Source organism: Crocodylus siamensis, chromosome 6 (assembly GCF_052110815.1).
Source record: "Crocodylus siamensis isolate JL-2025a chromosome 6, ASM5211081v1, whole genome shotgun sequence".
In the NCBI taxonomy this organism is placed as follows: Eukaryota; Metazoa; Chordata; order Crocodylia; family Crocodylidae; genus Crocodylus; species Crocodylus siamensis.
In genome coordinates, this window is record NC_143400.1 from 37857864 (window position 1) to 37873854 (window position 15991).

A 15991-nucleotide genomic window follows, 5' to 3' on the forward strand; every position below is an offset into this window, starting at 1 on the left:
CAGGGCCTCATCTCCCACCTGTCTCCTGGCTGGAAAGTGAACAACGCTCAGCTGGGCAAGCTTGTCCAGAAGGAACTAGGAGGTGAGGTGGCTAGCCTACCACTGCCGTGACGGAGGAATATTCAGATTTCAGCTGACAGCAAGAAGGGGCTGTCTCTATACCTCTCCCCCTTCAAGGATGGAGGGCTCTCTCTTGTTCTTAAATCCCTGGGACCCTTCCCTAGGCAGGGATGGCTTCTGGATCCCTACCCCCAGTTTATTTCTTCCACACGTGCAAACACATTCTCCGGCCCCTGCCTGCTGCCAGAAGATGGTTTCTGGCACATCGTCCTCCCGTTCTCTGTTCCCCAGCTGGCCTCATGTATTTTTTGTATTTATTCTGCCCAAAGCTCACACTGCGGTGATGAATAGCAAATGGCTGGGTGACATTTAGCGCCATGGGCTTGGTTACCGGGATACACAGGAGATTGCCCAAAACTGCTGCTGCTCGGGAGGAGCTGCTCCGAAGTCTATCAGACACAAAGGCTCATGATTCATCTCTGTTCCCTGAAGTAAATGCCATTGGAAAGTCTCTTTTGCATTACCTGTCTTCCAAGCCAAGAGGGGAAATGAGGGCTACGGGGTAAGGGAGCTGGTCCTGACCCCAGCCTTTAGGGGGTGAGAGCGCATCTCCTGGGTGTCCAAGCTGACAGAGCTGAATGAACAGAGACGGCAGCTTTCCTTCCGAAGGCAGGATAAGGTCGGCGATGGCTCTGCAGCCACGGAGGAGCAGTTTAAACTGGCCATCACTGCCATCAGGGTTTTTAGCTCAAGTGAGGGAGGCTTGTGCTTCTGAATCCAAAGTCCAGGGTTAAGCCCCATGATAATCCCTAACAGGTGATTAGGGCAGTGTTTTTACACACCCAAACCTAGCCCAGGAATCATTCATTAACTAAAACCACTGCCCAGTCACAGGACTACCAGGAAGGGAAAGCAGCCCCTCCCCAACCTACAGCTCTCTAGGATTAACCATGCTTTGCTCTGTGAATCACTGATAACATAAGCATGTTGCCTGACTGTTGGGCAGAAAGAGATAGCTAGAGGCTGCTGTTGCAGTAGCTTTGAAATCTGCTGGGGTGAGTAGATAGACGGGGGAGTAGAGCCTACTGCCACGCTTTCCCACCAGGGCTATGGAAGTGTGGTCAGGGACTCTGGGGAAAGATGTACCATCCCAGTCACGAATGGGAGTAGTGAGAAAGGAAGCAGAACACAGCCTTGGAAGGGATGGGAACAAGGCAGAAACTGGGGAGCACACGGCTGACATGCTTTTTCTGATCCGGCTTCTGGGACTAGTCAGAAATCAGCCTATTTAGATCATCACTGCTCCCAAGCTGGTTTCCACATTGGAGTCATTAGATGCAGGAGTCTCATCAGGCAGGGGCAGGGGCTCGTCTCTAAGGAAAGCAAAGCCTCCAGAGGAATCAAGGAACTGGCAGAGGGTCTCTGGCCTCTTGAAAGAGCCTGACAGAGGCTCTTGTGAAATCACAGGCCCAGCTTATTCAATCTGTATGGTAATTGGAAGTAATCAACATGGTTGAAGGGGAGAGGCAGGAGAGATTAACTCTTCTTAGATGCTTCAGGCCAAAATATAGACTAATATCTCGTAGCTGGGGTGGGGAAGGAAGTATTTAGCATATTGGAGAGTAGACAGGGAATCTGCTGTGTTCCGGGTTTCTCTGGATGGCAGATGGGGTGTATGTGGAGACTAAAGATGGGAAGATGACGTCCCATGTGGGATATGCAGACCCTTGCATGAACCACTTCTCTCCCAACCTCCTCAGTCACTTTTCTTTTGCAACATTTTGTCCTCATCCAAGCAAAATAGTGAGAAACTGTCGCTGAGCTCCCAGACTGATAAGGATGCATTTGGCTTAGGGCAGAACTTGGGTCTTTGCCCTTGTCCCCAGGCAGATACTGCCTGTGCTTCTTCCAGAAGTCCCTTCGTAGCAGGGCAGTGATTCCCACCAGCAGGAAGGGAAAAGCCAGTCACCAAGTTTGGGAAGCAGCAGTCCACGAAAAATAGCCTGTCAGCCTTAACTTGGATTTGGCAGACAACCCCAGATGCACAGAGAAATGAAGGTGGCAAATGTAGTTCCTAGCTGGGAAGCTACTGAATGCTCAGAGCTGAGGAACTGAATGTGTGGGAGGGAGGAGAAGGGGGAAAGGGGATCAGAGGGGAGCAGGGTGCTCATCTGGGTCCATTTCTTACAAACAAGCCTCTGGATCATTAGGACTCAAATGCAGAATGCACTAACCAGGGATAAATTACTATCCATAAAGGCAAGCATCTGAGAGAGGGACAAAATACAAACTACTAGCTGGACTTTGAATGAGACCTCAAACCTGGGAACATAAGACAGAGCCACTGAGAGTGGGGGTTACTTTGCAATAAAAAAGTCAGCACCAGGACTGCAGTGGAATGTATGAGCTCTCTTCAGCAGCGTATCCGTGCTTTCAGTCCATTGTCTGAGACGGTAAAACCCTCATCCCTGACATGGGTTCTTAGCTGTTACTGCAGAAGTAATAACGAAGTCATCATTAGTTACTTTTTAGGAACACTTCACTAACGGACTATCAGCTTATTGTGACCGTAACTCAGTTCTTGTGTCTAGAAGGAGCCGTGTTTTAATCGGGTACCGCAGTGTGCCATCTACTGTTCATCTCCGCTCACAGCTAGATTCTGCAAATGCCAGAAAGAGTTGCAGATTGCATAGGATTATTTCCCTGAACTAGAGCCTATGCCACAATGTGGCACAATGGCAGGGCTCAGCGGGGCAGTGATTAACAATCAAATGTATCTGGGTATAGACTTCCCTGCATTTTTTGCCAGGAGTAAAAATCCATCTGGCTCCTACATACACAGCCCATGGATATATTCCTTTCTTCATCTTTGCCTTCACCATCCACTGCTTGTCTCTAGCCATAAGGAGATCTTTCTTTTGCATCCTGTATTTTGCTAAATCCTTTGGTCTTTTGCTCAGCTTTCTAGGAGCTTGCTGGGAAGTCTGAGCAAGCTGCTCCTGCTCCAAATGCTTGTTTAGATGCTGGGGGTTTTTTGTTTGCTTGTTTGTTTTTTGTGCCCAACATTGGGAGTGTAGGACAGCTCCCATTTATTTCATTGAAAGACACACAGCAGCTCTGAAAATTGGCTCAGGTTTTCTTAAGCTGGCCACTGAAAAACGGAGGTGCTCAAAATCAGTGGCTGCTCGTTTGCTTTGTTTCTAATTGCTCTGCCTCCATTTCTCCATCTACAACAAGAGACTGATTGCTGTCCCCCTCCATACAATCCTTTGAGATCCTTGGATGGCATAAACCATATACTATTTATTTTGCCGCTTGGAAAATGAGTCAAAGAACAGGTGAATTGTCACCTGTGTGAGATGTTCTTGCCTTGAGGGACTTGTAACCTAACACACAGATCCTGTAAACTACTCTGCAGACACGTACCCCTGTGGACTGAGCTTTAGGAGACTCACTCGGCATGGAATTAGTGCCAGGATCAGACCCTAAAAGTCTGGATGGGTGCAATGGTGAACATGTAGTTGAATGCAGTCATCACAGTAGAAATGCTCCGTGAAGCAATGCAAGTTTGAAGTCTGTCTAGACTGCCTGAGAAAGTACTTCCAAATGTTAGAACTGTTCACAGGTTAGAATTAGAATTGTTTCCATAACCCAGATGTGATGGTGGACTATGTTCAAGTGCTCTTGTGCATTTCAGACCACAATTTCTCTCCTTATTTTGACGATACTCTTTTTTTGACCTGGGTGGCCCAAAGTTTAGGATCCTGCAGGTGAGAAAATAAGTTGGTGATGGAACTGGGCATTTCTTTGATGCAGTCCTGCTTGTTCAGAGGTTTCCTGGAAAACAACAGCAGCCTAACAGCGAGTCCAAGTCCCTTCTTCTCAGGACTTTGTTCCCAGTACAATCAGAACAAGCATTAGGGTGGGAGCTTCTTTTCTCTCTTCTTTCCTCCCCACCCCCCATTTTAAAGAAACGTTAGCTAGTAAAAACCCTCTGCCCAGAGATGCCTTGCATCTGACTTGGATGATCGTCTGACTTGGACAATAGCACATGCCTGTGTCTGAGGGGACAGAGCTCTTGTTTCAGTTATCTGGCTCCGCAAAAGAGATCCGCTGTTTCTCACCACTGTGAATGAAAACTGGCGGCTGCACCACCCAGTTCCAGCATGGTTTAATCCAATCCTTACCAGTATCACGACTGATTAGCAAAATGGCAATAGGTAGAAAATGTGTTTGCTTGGCATTTTAGAAACCAACTGATTCAATTCCAATTTTCAAACACCTAAAGGCCAAAATACTTAGGGGAGCCTCTGGCATGGTATGGTGACTGCCTGTTACAGATTTCTGTGGCAGTACATCTCCATGCATTACTTTTTTCTGGTTCTGCAGTCTGCGCCCCATCCTGCCACGCTGCACATTGTGGGTAGGGATGGAAGCCACTGAGCACGCACGAATTCACAAACTGTTTGCAAGTCCACGTGGCGCGATTCTTTCCAGTCTGATTCTCCGACGGGTGTAACAGTAAGTCCTGACCCGTCACTGGAGGCAACAGGCTGGTAAATGATGCAACCCTGAGAGTGGCTTACAAAGCTTTCATTGAAGGAGAGATGTTCACAGACTTCTAAGGAAAACTGTTTGCATAGAGTGATTTTCCCTGGAAGCAGCTGACTGCATCAGACAGAGTTTTTGGGCAAGGGAACGATTACCCAGCTTGACTTCTCCTTGCTGACTCGTGGGGTTGCAGGACCAGGCCTGCAAAGCCTGACTTGCCCCAGTCCTGCTCTGAGAGGCGGTGCTCAGACTCCAGCTCAGAGGCAAGCGGGGAGAGCGGTGCTTGGGGCTGGAGAAACGCAGGCAGTGGAGGAGCTGGCAGCACCGCTCTGGGCCCGTGACCGCAGAAAAATTCTCCTTGCAGAGCGCTGGAGCAAATCGTGGTGCACAACACAAGCGTGCTACTGCGTCCTGCCCAAGTGGCTCCTGTCTGCAGGCAACCAACCTGTCCCTCCTCCAGAGGAGAGAGGGAAGCTGGGAGGGGGGAGGAGTAGGCCCCAAACTCCTCCAAACCAGGCCAGGCTTCTCCTCCGCGCTGCGCGCCCCTCCGGCCTCAGGTTGCCGCCCTGGGAGGTTTTCCCAGTTACGCATCACGGTGCGTTGCCTTCACGGCAGGAAAACAAGCGCATTTTTAAAACCCCGCTGCGTAAACCGGATTCAACAGGCAGAGGCGCGCAAGGCCCGAGCTTTGCCTGGCAGCGTCTGGACGAAACTCCCACGGGCGAATACTGATTTTAATGCATGCCGCTTCGTCGGTCTGTCAGCACCCCCACCTCTTGGAGGTTTCCATCTCGTCCCTGCGAGGCAGGAGGGGCTGCCCTTCCCCCTCAGGGCCGGGTAGGGCCGGCTATGTTCCCCCGCACCGCGGGGCGGCGCAGGCTCGGTGCCGCGCAGCCGCAGTCCGGGCCGGGCCGGGCGCGGGGCTGAGGCGAGGCAGGGCAGGGCAGGGCAGGGCAGGGCGGTGCGGGCCTGGGCGTTGATCGCGGCGTGCGTCCCCGCAGGGCCTTGTCCGCCGCCGCCCTGGCGCTGCACTGCCTGGACGGGGTCTTCCTCTCCCCCAGCGAGAACGACTTCGTGAGCCGGGTGGCCGAGGAGCTGGAGCTCTTCCTGCTGCAGAGCCAGCACGAGAGGTAAGCGGCTTGCCCGGGCCCCTGCAGGGCGAGGGAGGGTGCGCGGCTCTGCGCCGCTCCGGCCTCTGCAGGGAAAAGGGAAAGGGTGGCATCTCGCCCGAGCACGGGCACGAAAACGGTGAAAAGAGCCGTCGTGGTTATTACCGTTCCCGCTGGCCACGCCAGAAGTTTGCTTACCCGGGTGCGGTCCGCCCGCGGGCCTCCCGCACGCTGCTGCTGCGGCTCCTTGTCTGTTTTCAGGGTCCTGCTGTTCCCGCCCTTGTCCAGCCGCCTCCGGTACCTGATCCACAGGACCGCAGACAACGTCGACTTGTTGAGCAGCTTCTCGGTTGGGGAAGGCTGGAAGAGGAGGACGGTGATCTGTCACTCAGCCATACGGTATAATAGCCCTTAGGTCCGCTCCAGACCCTGCCTTGGGGAAGCCCAGCCCTCGGGGGTTGCAGTCCTGCTTTTGACCCAAGTTTGGGATTCTTGCTCTAATAGTGAGGTTCCAGGTTGGGTTTGTTCGCAGCCATCTTCCCATAGGTGCAGCTGAGGCAGCAGACCCTTGTCAAGCGACTTGCCCAGGGTCGTGCAGCAGATCAGCTGCAAGCAAAATGCAGGAGTCCTGCCTGCTCCACAAGGCTGCTCTTCCTCCCTCCTTGCCCAGTGCCCAAGGGATGACATGCAGTATGACTGGAATCCAGAACCGTGGGTAACTTCACCTCTTGGGATTCGAGTTGGACGTTGGCCTGTGAAATTTTAGTGCATCAAAGTAGAAACCACAATGACTGCCAAATGCTGTTGTAGTGACTACAACCCAAAGCAAAGGCAGGACGCCTGGGATCTGCACACAGATTTGGGAGTGCCATCTGCCTGATAGAGCAAAGGCGTAGAAGAGGGGACTTCCAACTTCCACTTCTACCCCTGTCCTTCTTCCCTCGGTAATCTTAATCTAATGTTGGCCTGGCTAAAAGGAGACTATCAATTTTTGCAACAAAAATAATGCAGTGAAAAAACACCTGTTTATTACTCACACCTTGCATGTTTTTCATTTGCTGCTTAAGTTTTGGCATCTACACAAGTATAATACACCATTTTACCTCCTGACCTTAACTATGCCGACAACATTAACTGTTAGATCCAATAATAAACCAATAGGTTAGCACTTAGTGATCTATGTTTTAAAACAGCAGCATCTGTTTCTACAACCCTGGGTGCCCTTATCTGTTGTTCTTATTTAGGTACAGAGATCTCAACAGAAGGAGAAATAGGTCAAGGAAAGAAATGTAAGGAAATGGAGGAGAAAGGCGAGAAGATACTTAAAAAAGGAACCAAAAGCAAAGAGCTGGAGATGATAGGGTGGAAGGAGGGTAGTGCCCTCCTAACTTTTAATAATTGGTGTCCTGAAAGGCATCCCATATCTAGAAATCTTTCTTGGGCATTTTTATTACAGCACATGTGCTGCCATGTTGTTGTTCCAGTGTTCAGTTTTGGGACACTTGTGCTTACATTTCCAGAACACTCATCTCTGAGTAGTCAGTAGTGTCCTGTGAGCCAAAGCTTTTTTTTTTTTTTTTTTTAAATTCAGCTTCCACACACTATTTATCAGGCTCCAAATTACATGGGTAGCTCTATATAATTCACTGTCATTTGGCATGAACAATATATTCAGTGCAATTCTGCCCCCACACTTAATCTTGTAAAGCATTAGATGTAAATTCACTCTGCTTTTTAGTAATTCATGTTTGCCGTGTGGGTCTTCTCTAAGTGGAAAACAATCAGCAGAGTAGCTTTAACAACTGTCTGTGGTTGCTTTCATTTTCATTTACTCGCTTCTGCTATGCTGGGATTATAAATATTTCCCTGGAGCACTTGTATGCATTTCCATTGAGATTTTAAACAGCAGTGTGGGACATTTCTCTTTATCTTAGTGTTTTGTGAAACTTTTTTTTTTAAAGGTAATAATTCTTTTTCAGATTTGCATTGACAAATGTCTCTGAAAGGGTCCATTTTAACTGCCTTAAGGAGTCCTTAACAATGATGCTGAAGTGAAGCCAAAGTGCCTCTGATATCCCTTTTAGCTGGCCCAACATGATTCTAGATAGAGAAAAGAAGCGTCATAATGTTGGAGCAGCAGGATGAACACTGGCTCTGAAAGACATTTTCGTTGCATCAAAAAATTAGGTTTTTTCCTACCATTTTTTTAAAGGGTCAAAAATTGCAATTCCCAGTCCAATGTAAATTGAGATTAGTATTGCTTTCAGGACTACTGAAAGTGTGGACGAAGCATGCTGGGAGTAGATGAAGCATAGGAAAACAGCATGCTGAGTTTTGCTGGCTGATACCTGAAGCTGCTGTTGTGTTGCCCTGCAGAAAAGTGAAGGGCTTTGTCTGTTCCTCAGGGTTTTGAGGCTTTTATGAACAGCTCTTGATGATGAAGATCCCACTGATGGTTCATTTCAGCTCCTGGACATGTACAATATAGATAGATTACAGAATGAATGTCCCTTCCCTTCTTTTTCTGTCTGATTCTTGTGCTGCTTTGCCACCTGGTCCCATCTCCCTACTGTTTGATTCTCTCTTTTCCACCTGCATTCACTGCCTGATCGCTCCCCTGGAAATGCTGTCTGGTTGTTCCCAGACCTTTCCCCTCTACATCTCAAGACAACTCTCTCCTGCTTCCTTCAAGTTTCTTCCTGTTCCTCTAGAGCAGAATCTACCAGGATGGCTGCTCCCTGCCAGCAGCTGCTTTCACAGACCTCTACGTGCCTCTGCAGTGGGGAGTTTTGAGTTCTGTGGAAGCAACAGGAGAGGGCAAGTCAGAGCCAGATGTTATCAGCTAGCTCCCTGCAGGTCACTGGCAAGCACTGCTGGTTACAAAGGATGCATGCATACAATACATTCTGGTCTGTGAGGCATGCCTCCTTGCAGTCAGAGAGGGGAGCTAATTTTGCTGCAGCTAATGCAGAGTGCTGTAACGCATCTTATTTCTGCCTGCTGTTTTGGTGGTAGGTTGCCCGATGAGGCTGGCGATCAAAATGGCTCTTGCAGCAACACGTCAAGATCCCACCGCCCTCTCCAGTCGAGAGGCAGGGGAGGCCGGGCTGCAGGGCTGCGCCACGCAGAAATGCCTGCTGATGGCTCTCGAACCAACCGAGGAACTGGCAAGACCAGGAGGCAGCCCCGGAGGAAGCCAGATAAAGCTCTGTATGTCCCTAGAGCAATGCGCAAGAAACAGGAGGAATGGAAAGATGAAGCACTGGCAGCACCTACATCTGAGCCAGGAGCTGAGGTGCAAGAGGAGGGGAACTGTCTTGAAACCACACCTGAACAGGCCCCTGATGAGCTAGCAAGCTGTGAAAGCATCATAGGTCCCAGCCAGGAAGTGGACATTACTCCTCCAGCCCCCGACAAGAAACTCTCTGAAGTCCAGGTGCCTTGTGAGATGCATGAAGAGCAAGCAATGAATGAAATCAGGGTTGAGGAAAGTAGCAAGTGTCCAGTGAATTGTTTGGACACCCCTGTAATGGAGCATATTAAGAATTTAGCAGTACTGGAAGGTCAGGAGAACAGCTCTGCAAGTACCACTATACTGGAGTGCAGCAAAAAGTTACGCCAACCAGGAGATCAAGATGGAGACCCTGTGGACTGCAGTGTATCAGGGTATAGTAAAAACTCAGTCCTATCAGGAAGCCAAACGAAAGACTGTATTGTAGCAGAGGACAGCAAAACCTCCTCAGTCCTGGAAAACCAGGATCATGGTGCCACTATATTGGACAGTGAAAATCTACCCCTGCTGGCAGATCCTAATAAGGACTATGTGGAGGCTGCCATGCTGGGTCACAATAAAAACTTGTCTGAATTGGAAAACCAGGATAAAGATTGTACGGGTGCTGCCACATTGGAATATAGCCAGCACTTAAGCCTTCTGGAAGATCAGATGGATGCCTCTGTCCGAGAGCATGGTGAAAACCCATCAGTATTTGATGAACAGGATAAGTCCTCCGTGGATAATTCTGAACCAGATCATGGCAAAAAGGAACCCTTGCCAGAAAAGCAGGATAAGAACTGTACAGTCTTGGCTGGCACGCTATGGGCTGAATTGGAATTGTCTGCCGGAGATAAAAGCATGACAAATTCACCAGGTAGTGAGCAGGAAGAGCGCTGCTTCGAGGATGAGTGCAGTGCTGAGCTCTTGGAAGAGGTGAGTTTCACCATAATCATTTTCTCAAAACTGTTCCCCAGAGGCAGTCATGAGTAGAGTCTGGGCTCCAAGTTAGCCAGGTGGGTGGGATTTCAGTAGTCCTCCTAAGAAAAGAAAGGCAGAGCGTATCTGACAGCTCTTTTGTGATTCATACGGACTTCTCCTGAGCCCTTTCAGTGGGGACAGTGGCCTGAGGAGGTTTGTCCATGAAACTGTTCAAGTGCTGCCCAGGGCCACATGAATTCCCATCTACTGAACATTTTCTGAATTACATTGTTGGATCTTGCTCCACTTCCTAGCAGTCAGGAGTCTGAACCCAAGCCCGTAACTCCCCACAACTTAATTGGCATTTTCAGGGCAAGAATTGAATGGAGCTCAGCTGAGCCCTGGGTCAAGCTTTGCAAAGCAGGGTTGCAGTTCGCTGGCAGCAGTGTGCACAGGAGGGAAACTGATGCCCCTCCTGTGGCCAAGTAGGGAGTGCCATTAACCTGTCACACTAGTCCTGAGCACCTTATCTTTGTTCCTCTTCCTGGAGTGCTGAAGCACCTCCTTAATGCAGTTATCTTTGCCATACAGGCTGTGAAGTAGGGAGGTGTTATTCTCATGTTTTGCAGGTGAGAGGCTGAGAGACTTCCCTAAGGTGTTGGGGGGAGGGGAACTGGCCCAGGTGTCCAAATTATCATCCTGTTGGCCACTGAACATGCAAGCCTGATCTGTGGGTTGGAACACTGCTTTTCAAGAGCCCCCAAATAGCTTTGCTCCTAGATTTTGGCAGTGCTTAAAAATGCACCCTCACATGTAACACTGTCCTCCTGTCAGATTGCAGCATACTTAACTGTGAAGGACATCAGCATTGAGAAGATTCAGTTTGATTACTCTAGCTATGGTGATGCACAGATCAATGAGGGAGACTTTGGTCACGTGATAGAGATCTACGACTTCTTGCCATCTCTGAAAACGGAGCATCTGATGGAAGCATTTTCCGAGTTCCAGTAAGTACATGCCCAAGGGTAAGGCTGTGGATGCAGGTCGTGCCAACCTAAATACTCCAGCTGACATTGCTGGAGCTCCTTCCCCGAGTGAGCAGTACTTGGCTTTCTAAAATACTAACATTGTATGTGCAGAGCCCAGTAACAGACTCTAATGATGTTGTACTGAGTTTTAGCTCAGGCTGCATGATTAAGGCTTTTGTGGAAGACTTTAATCCAGTGGAATCCTTTTTTTTCCCCCTGCAAGTGATGCCTGGCTTTGAAAGAGAAATTCTCTGGTGGTTGTAGGTCAGAGCATGCAGGCACCCTCATGCACACTTTACTGATGAGAATATGAGTGTCTCCAGTGAGGTTGTACGTTATCAAGGTGTTCATGTAGCCCTCATCGTTGTGGGAGCTCAGTGTCCCAAGTAAAGTTGCCCACTTATATAACTGTACACAAAATCTAACCCTTTTCTTTGTGATGGCTCACTTGAAGATAAGTTGTATCATTTGAAATGTAGAGCAAGGAGACAGCAATCCATTGGTATTCCCATAAGGAATGCATTGCTTACAGTAAAAGAACAAAATTCATCTCCGCTTCCAGTATAAATCTGAGACAGCAGCAACTTTTAATACCCCATTATCCACTCTGCAAATATGTGTTCCCAAACATCAGTTCATATGCTTCCTTAATACACCTTAAGGATCAATATTAACTCTGTCACAGTGTGTGTATAGCTGAATTCTAAGACTGGGGAAGAAGCAGCATGTTTTTAGTTGCATGTTGACTTGATGCCTTTCATTCCCAACAGTCAACCTGGGATGAAACTACCAATAACATTCTGTTACAGGGGAAACAGTTCTTTCCTGTGCTTCAGGAAAATCTTTGAAATCCTACTACCAAATTTAAAAAAAAATGGAAACACTTTTTAAATACTTTCTTGTGATTATATGCTCTCCACATCAGGTTTTGTACCTCAGTTACTCTTGAATTTCCTAAACTTAAGTCTACCCAAGCACTGGAATCATGCCATAATGTTTGTAAAGGTTTCCATGAGTTTCTGCTTACCAAGCTCTCCTTTTATCTTGTTCCTTTTTTTCAAGTGAGAGTGGTTTCAAGATTCAGTGGGTTGATGATACGCACGCTCTGGGTATCTTCTCCAGTCTGGCAGCAGGTATGGTGACGACTTTATGCCAGTAAAAACAGTCTTGTTTGGATTTTGTCAGTAGAGCACAATAAGAGGTTCTGGAGCCTTACACATTTACTTACCCTACAACATGAAATCCACTTAGTATCACTGGATTCCCATTAGAAAAAAGACTATGATGTCCTATTCCTGCCAAAAAGTAGACAATTTAAGATGCAGGTCCATGGAGTCCCATTTAGATCGAAAACCAATCATACATCCTTTATTCCTACTGGCAGTTGTAAAGAAGCCTATTTCCCAAGGGGGTACAGAGATCTTTGTAGTTTACCACCAGCCAGATAAACCTGTTGGAGGTGGAAGGCTTTTTTTCTTCTGGCCCTGTTAGGTCCTGCTCCCTTCATGAAGGAGCCTTCTGTAATGCACATTAATGCAACCTCTGGTGCATGCTGATTCATTCCTGCAGAGAGCCCAAGCAGTTGCAGACTTGACTTTCAATTCTTCCCTTTCTCCCCAATCTTTGACTTGAAACATTTAAAAAATACATGCTCAACTTCCCACTCATGACTCTAGAATTACTTATTATTCATGTCCTTCAGCTGTTGTTGTATAGAAACCCTGGCTTGGGTAATAAACAGGACGTAGGAACGCTGGTATAAGGAGCAAGTGTTTTAAATCATCATTCTTTTTTAGGAATGAATTTGTGCTGCCAGTTTAGGTTATCCTTGCAACTAACAAAATTCCAACAAATACACAACAAAGGGTACTTGTGAATCTCAATGGATATCATTAATACTGCAGTATCTAGGTCAAATACCAAATCCTTTGGCCAAGTGATTCTTGCGCTGAAACTACCCTATGCTTCAGATCAGGACCTAGCTTAGAGGAGTTTGTTTTCTGATCGTGCGTGGATTCAAAAAGTCTGTGGCCGATGTCTTGGGACACAATTGTATACTCTTAAACCCTCCTCAAAACTTCTGTTAAGTTCAGTGGGAGCCTTGCAGGCAACAAGGAATGCAAGCTTCAACACTTGGGTGAAAAGACTAAATTGTGCTGCTCCTCTAAAAAACATCTTGGCTCAGACCATCAGATGGCATGATTTCAGTGGTATTATACCCTGCGGGGGGGCCCTGGTCTGTATCTGAACTTTATGATGAGGGTTCCCAAAATGTAGCCTCCTAACACTATTGATCTGTTCTCTTCGAAGCATCTCAGGCCCTGGGACAGACCTATGCAACTTTAAAGATCCGACCGTTGATCCACGGGACAAGACAGTCTAAAATCAAGGCACTTCAGCGACCAAGTATGCAATCCCTTACTTATTCCTTGTTTGGCATATTACTGATCCCAAAGGGAGGGTAGGGGGACTGATTTTATTGGCATTAAAACTTGTACTGCTTTAAGAACAACACTTCGCTCCTTTCAGTCTTATCAATGCACTGCTGCAGTAGACTTAGCTGAATCCTGTTGTGCCTCATGCATCAGTAGGAAAATAGTTACCATAATTCTGCATTTGGAATGTTTCTGGTTGTGAAGATCCTGAAGCCAGAGAATCCTGATAAGGGCCTAATTTTTCTATGCTACTTGGTTGTGCTTAACACAAATGAAACTAGCATATAGGAACACAGTCTGCTTTCAGCGTTACCGAGCTTGCATACATAATTTCCTTGAATTGTGCTACACAATTAAATTTCATAGATAAAATGAAACCAATGGCAGTTGTGCTTTGGTTGGCATAATTTTATTTTTCAGTATCAGATGAAGATAAAACTGTTACTTAAGCTTAGCCATTCATATTTAGTAACATTTAGTTCATTTATTACCTTATTTTAAAATCATACTGCAATCACTTGTCTCTCACAATAAAGTTTAAAGGTCATGAATCTTGTAGCAAGAGAGAATACTGAACATACAAGCATACTCTTACTCCTAGGGTACATTGCAGTCAAACAAAAATTATTAACCATTTAAAGGGACTCTCTCACATTTAGTATTTCCTGAGTTACGAACATTGCTAGAATATTTAAGAGAATGGGATTTGCTTTCCAACCTTGTTCAGCTAGCCTGATGAAAGGACTAGTCCAATCTCACTTCCTCAATCTCCTGCACTAGGCTAATGCTGCAATATTTGGGTTGCAAACACTGTAGAGGAGTCCTGAAATTAGAACAAAGATGTATTCAATTAAAATCACATGCTTTTCCCCCAAAAAACTTCCACTTGGATCTGAATTAGCTCACCCTGTCCCCCTTGAAGGCTGGTTTAGAGTGATAGGCAATTTATTTTCCAAACCTTGAATCCCAAACCTTTCTTTTAAAAAAAAATATATTTTTTTTAAGCTGTTGGGCTGCCCTTGGTTGTGGGGGAAAAAAATGTCTTCTCAAAATCTAAGCAGAGCTCCATAAAAAAACTGGATACATTAAATTTGTAGATAGTTACTTTTAAAAGATTACATTTTTTCAGCTCCTTTGCATGTGAAACCAAGACTTCTTAAGTTGGCAGTTTTGAATTGGTCAGATTTTGGCACTTGTTTCTTAAATAAATAATTTGATCTTTCAAAAACTTTTAATAAGTGAGGTGATGACTAGTAACTGTTAGCACATGACCTCTTAAAACGGTTCTTATATCTCCCCATTAAAAACGTGTATTAATAGCTGAAGTATTTTACTTTTCCACTCTGGCACTTGCTGGGGGGTTTATAGTGATACTTTTAGTGCATTTCAGATAAGATCTGTTTCTACATGGGTAGAAAACTGGAGAACACCATAGCTCTTAATTGATAGTATTGGTAAAATATAGCAATTCAGATGCTACTTTCAAAAGAGAACCTTGAAGATTAGCAATCACTGCAGCAGAGGGCTGGAGTTTTCCCTGTTTGAATGTAGCCTTTTGTACTTCCATGGTGCCTTCCGTCTGTCATCCGTAAGCATTTTACAGACAGTAATGAAGTCAGCCTCCCAACAGCCCAGGGAGGCAAGTCTTTCTTACAGGAGGTATTTGAGGCTCAGAGGTAAAGTGACTGGCTTATAAATCACATGGCAAGTCAGTGGAAGAGCTGGGAGTAGAATTAAGCCTTCCTGGCTCCCAGCTCTGTAATTGATCTACAAAAGTATTCCTGAAATAGCAGGATTTAATTCTCCTTCCTTGCTAACCATTTCATTTCTGAACCATTCTATTTAGAGCTTCTTCAGCTTGCTAAAGAGAGACCCCAGACAGACACAGCAGTGGCTAGAAGGCTGGTGACAAGGGCATTGGGACTACAGCACAAGAAGCAGCGGGACCCTGGCAGTGAAGTGTTACAGCCAGAGAACGTGGACCAGGGAGAGTGAGCCAGATGAGTGCATCTCTGCTATTAAACTGCATGCAGAACACTGAGTTGTCATTAGGACATTCTTCTGTGGGTTAGTGTGGGGTTTTTTTTCTAATTTGGCAAGGGAAAAGTTTACTATTGTTGAGATATCCAACTCCCTCGTTGCACTCTGGGAGCCAGGCCTTTTAGGATTTTCATTGTGCTACAGCAATATGGGCACAAGGGCCACCACTGCTCTTCATCATGGAGAGCATCTTATCCTGTCCCCCAACAGCCTCCCAAAGCAGCTCTTACCCATTTGGGCTTGATTGTCAACACACTTATCACAGGGCTGGGCCCCTTGTGAGAGCAGAGCAGAGATTGCCCAAGCCTCCCAGAGGTGGTCTGCACTGAATCCATCCTTAACTCATGCCAGGGGATCTCTGGCCACTAAGTTAGTTCTATATACAACAGTAAGAGCTGCTCTGGAAAGAAGATGGAAAGGGACAGGAGGAATGTCTTTGGCCAAAACTTGACCTTAAGCAAAAGACACAAAGCAACACATTTGCAGGAGTCGATATCTATTTAATGTTTGCTTAAGTTGTAAAGCTGTTTTTTCCTTTGTTTAAAATAAAGTTATACCACAAAACTGATGAGCAGC

General features: G+C 46.6%; 1 protein-coding gene across 1 annotated transcript; it reads left to right on the forward strand.

Moving 5' to 3' along the window:
- The first annotated feature begins 437 nt into the window (after positions 1–437).
- On the forward strand, positions 438–15983 carry R3HCC1 (R3H domain and coiled-coil containing 1). The gene is made up of 10 exons (XM_090053914.1): positions 438–551; positions 686–812; positions 5169–5448; positions 5613–5741; positions 5982–6119; positions 8736–9927; positions 10747–10919; positions 12003–12073; positions 13251–13346; positions 15222–15983. Exons 1-10 carry the CDS (start codon positions 438–440, stop codon positions 15368–15370), a joined length of 2469 nt encoding a protein of 822 aa, XP_089910040.1. The 3' UTR covers positions 15371–15983.
- The last annotated feature ends 8 nt before the right edge of the window (positions 15984–15991 follow it).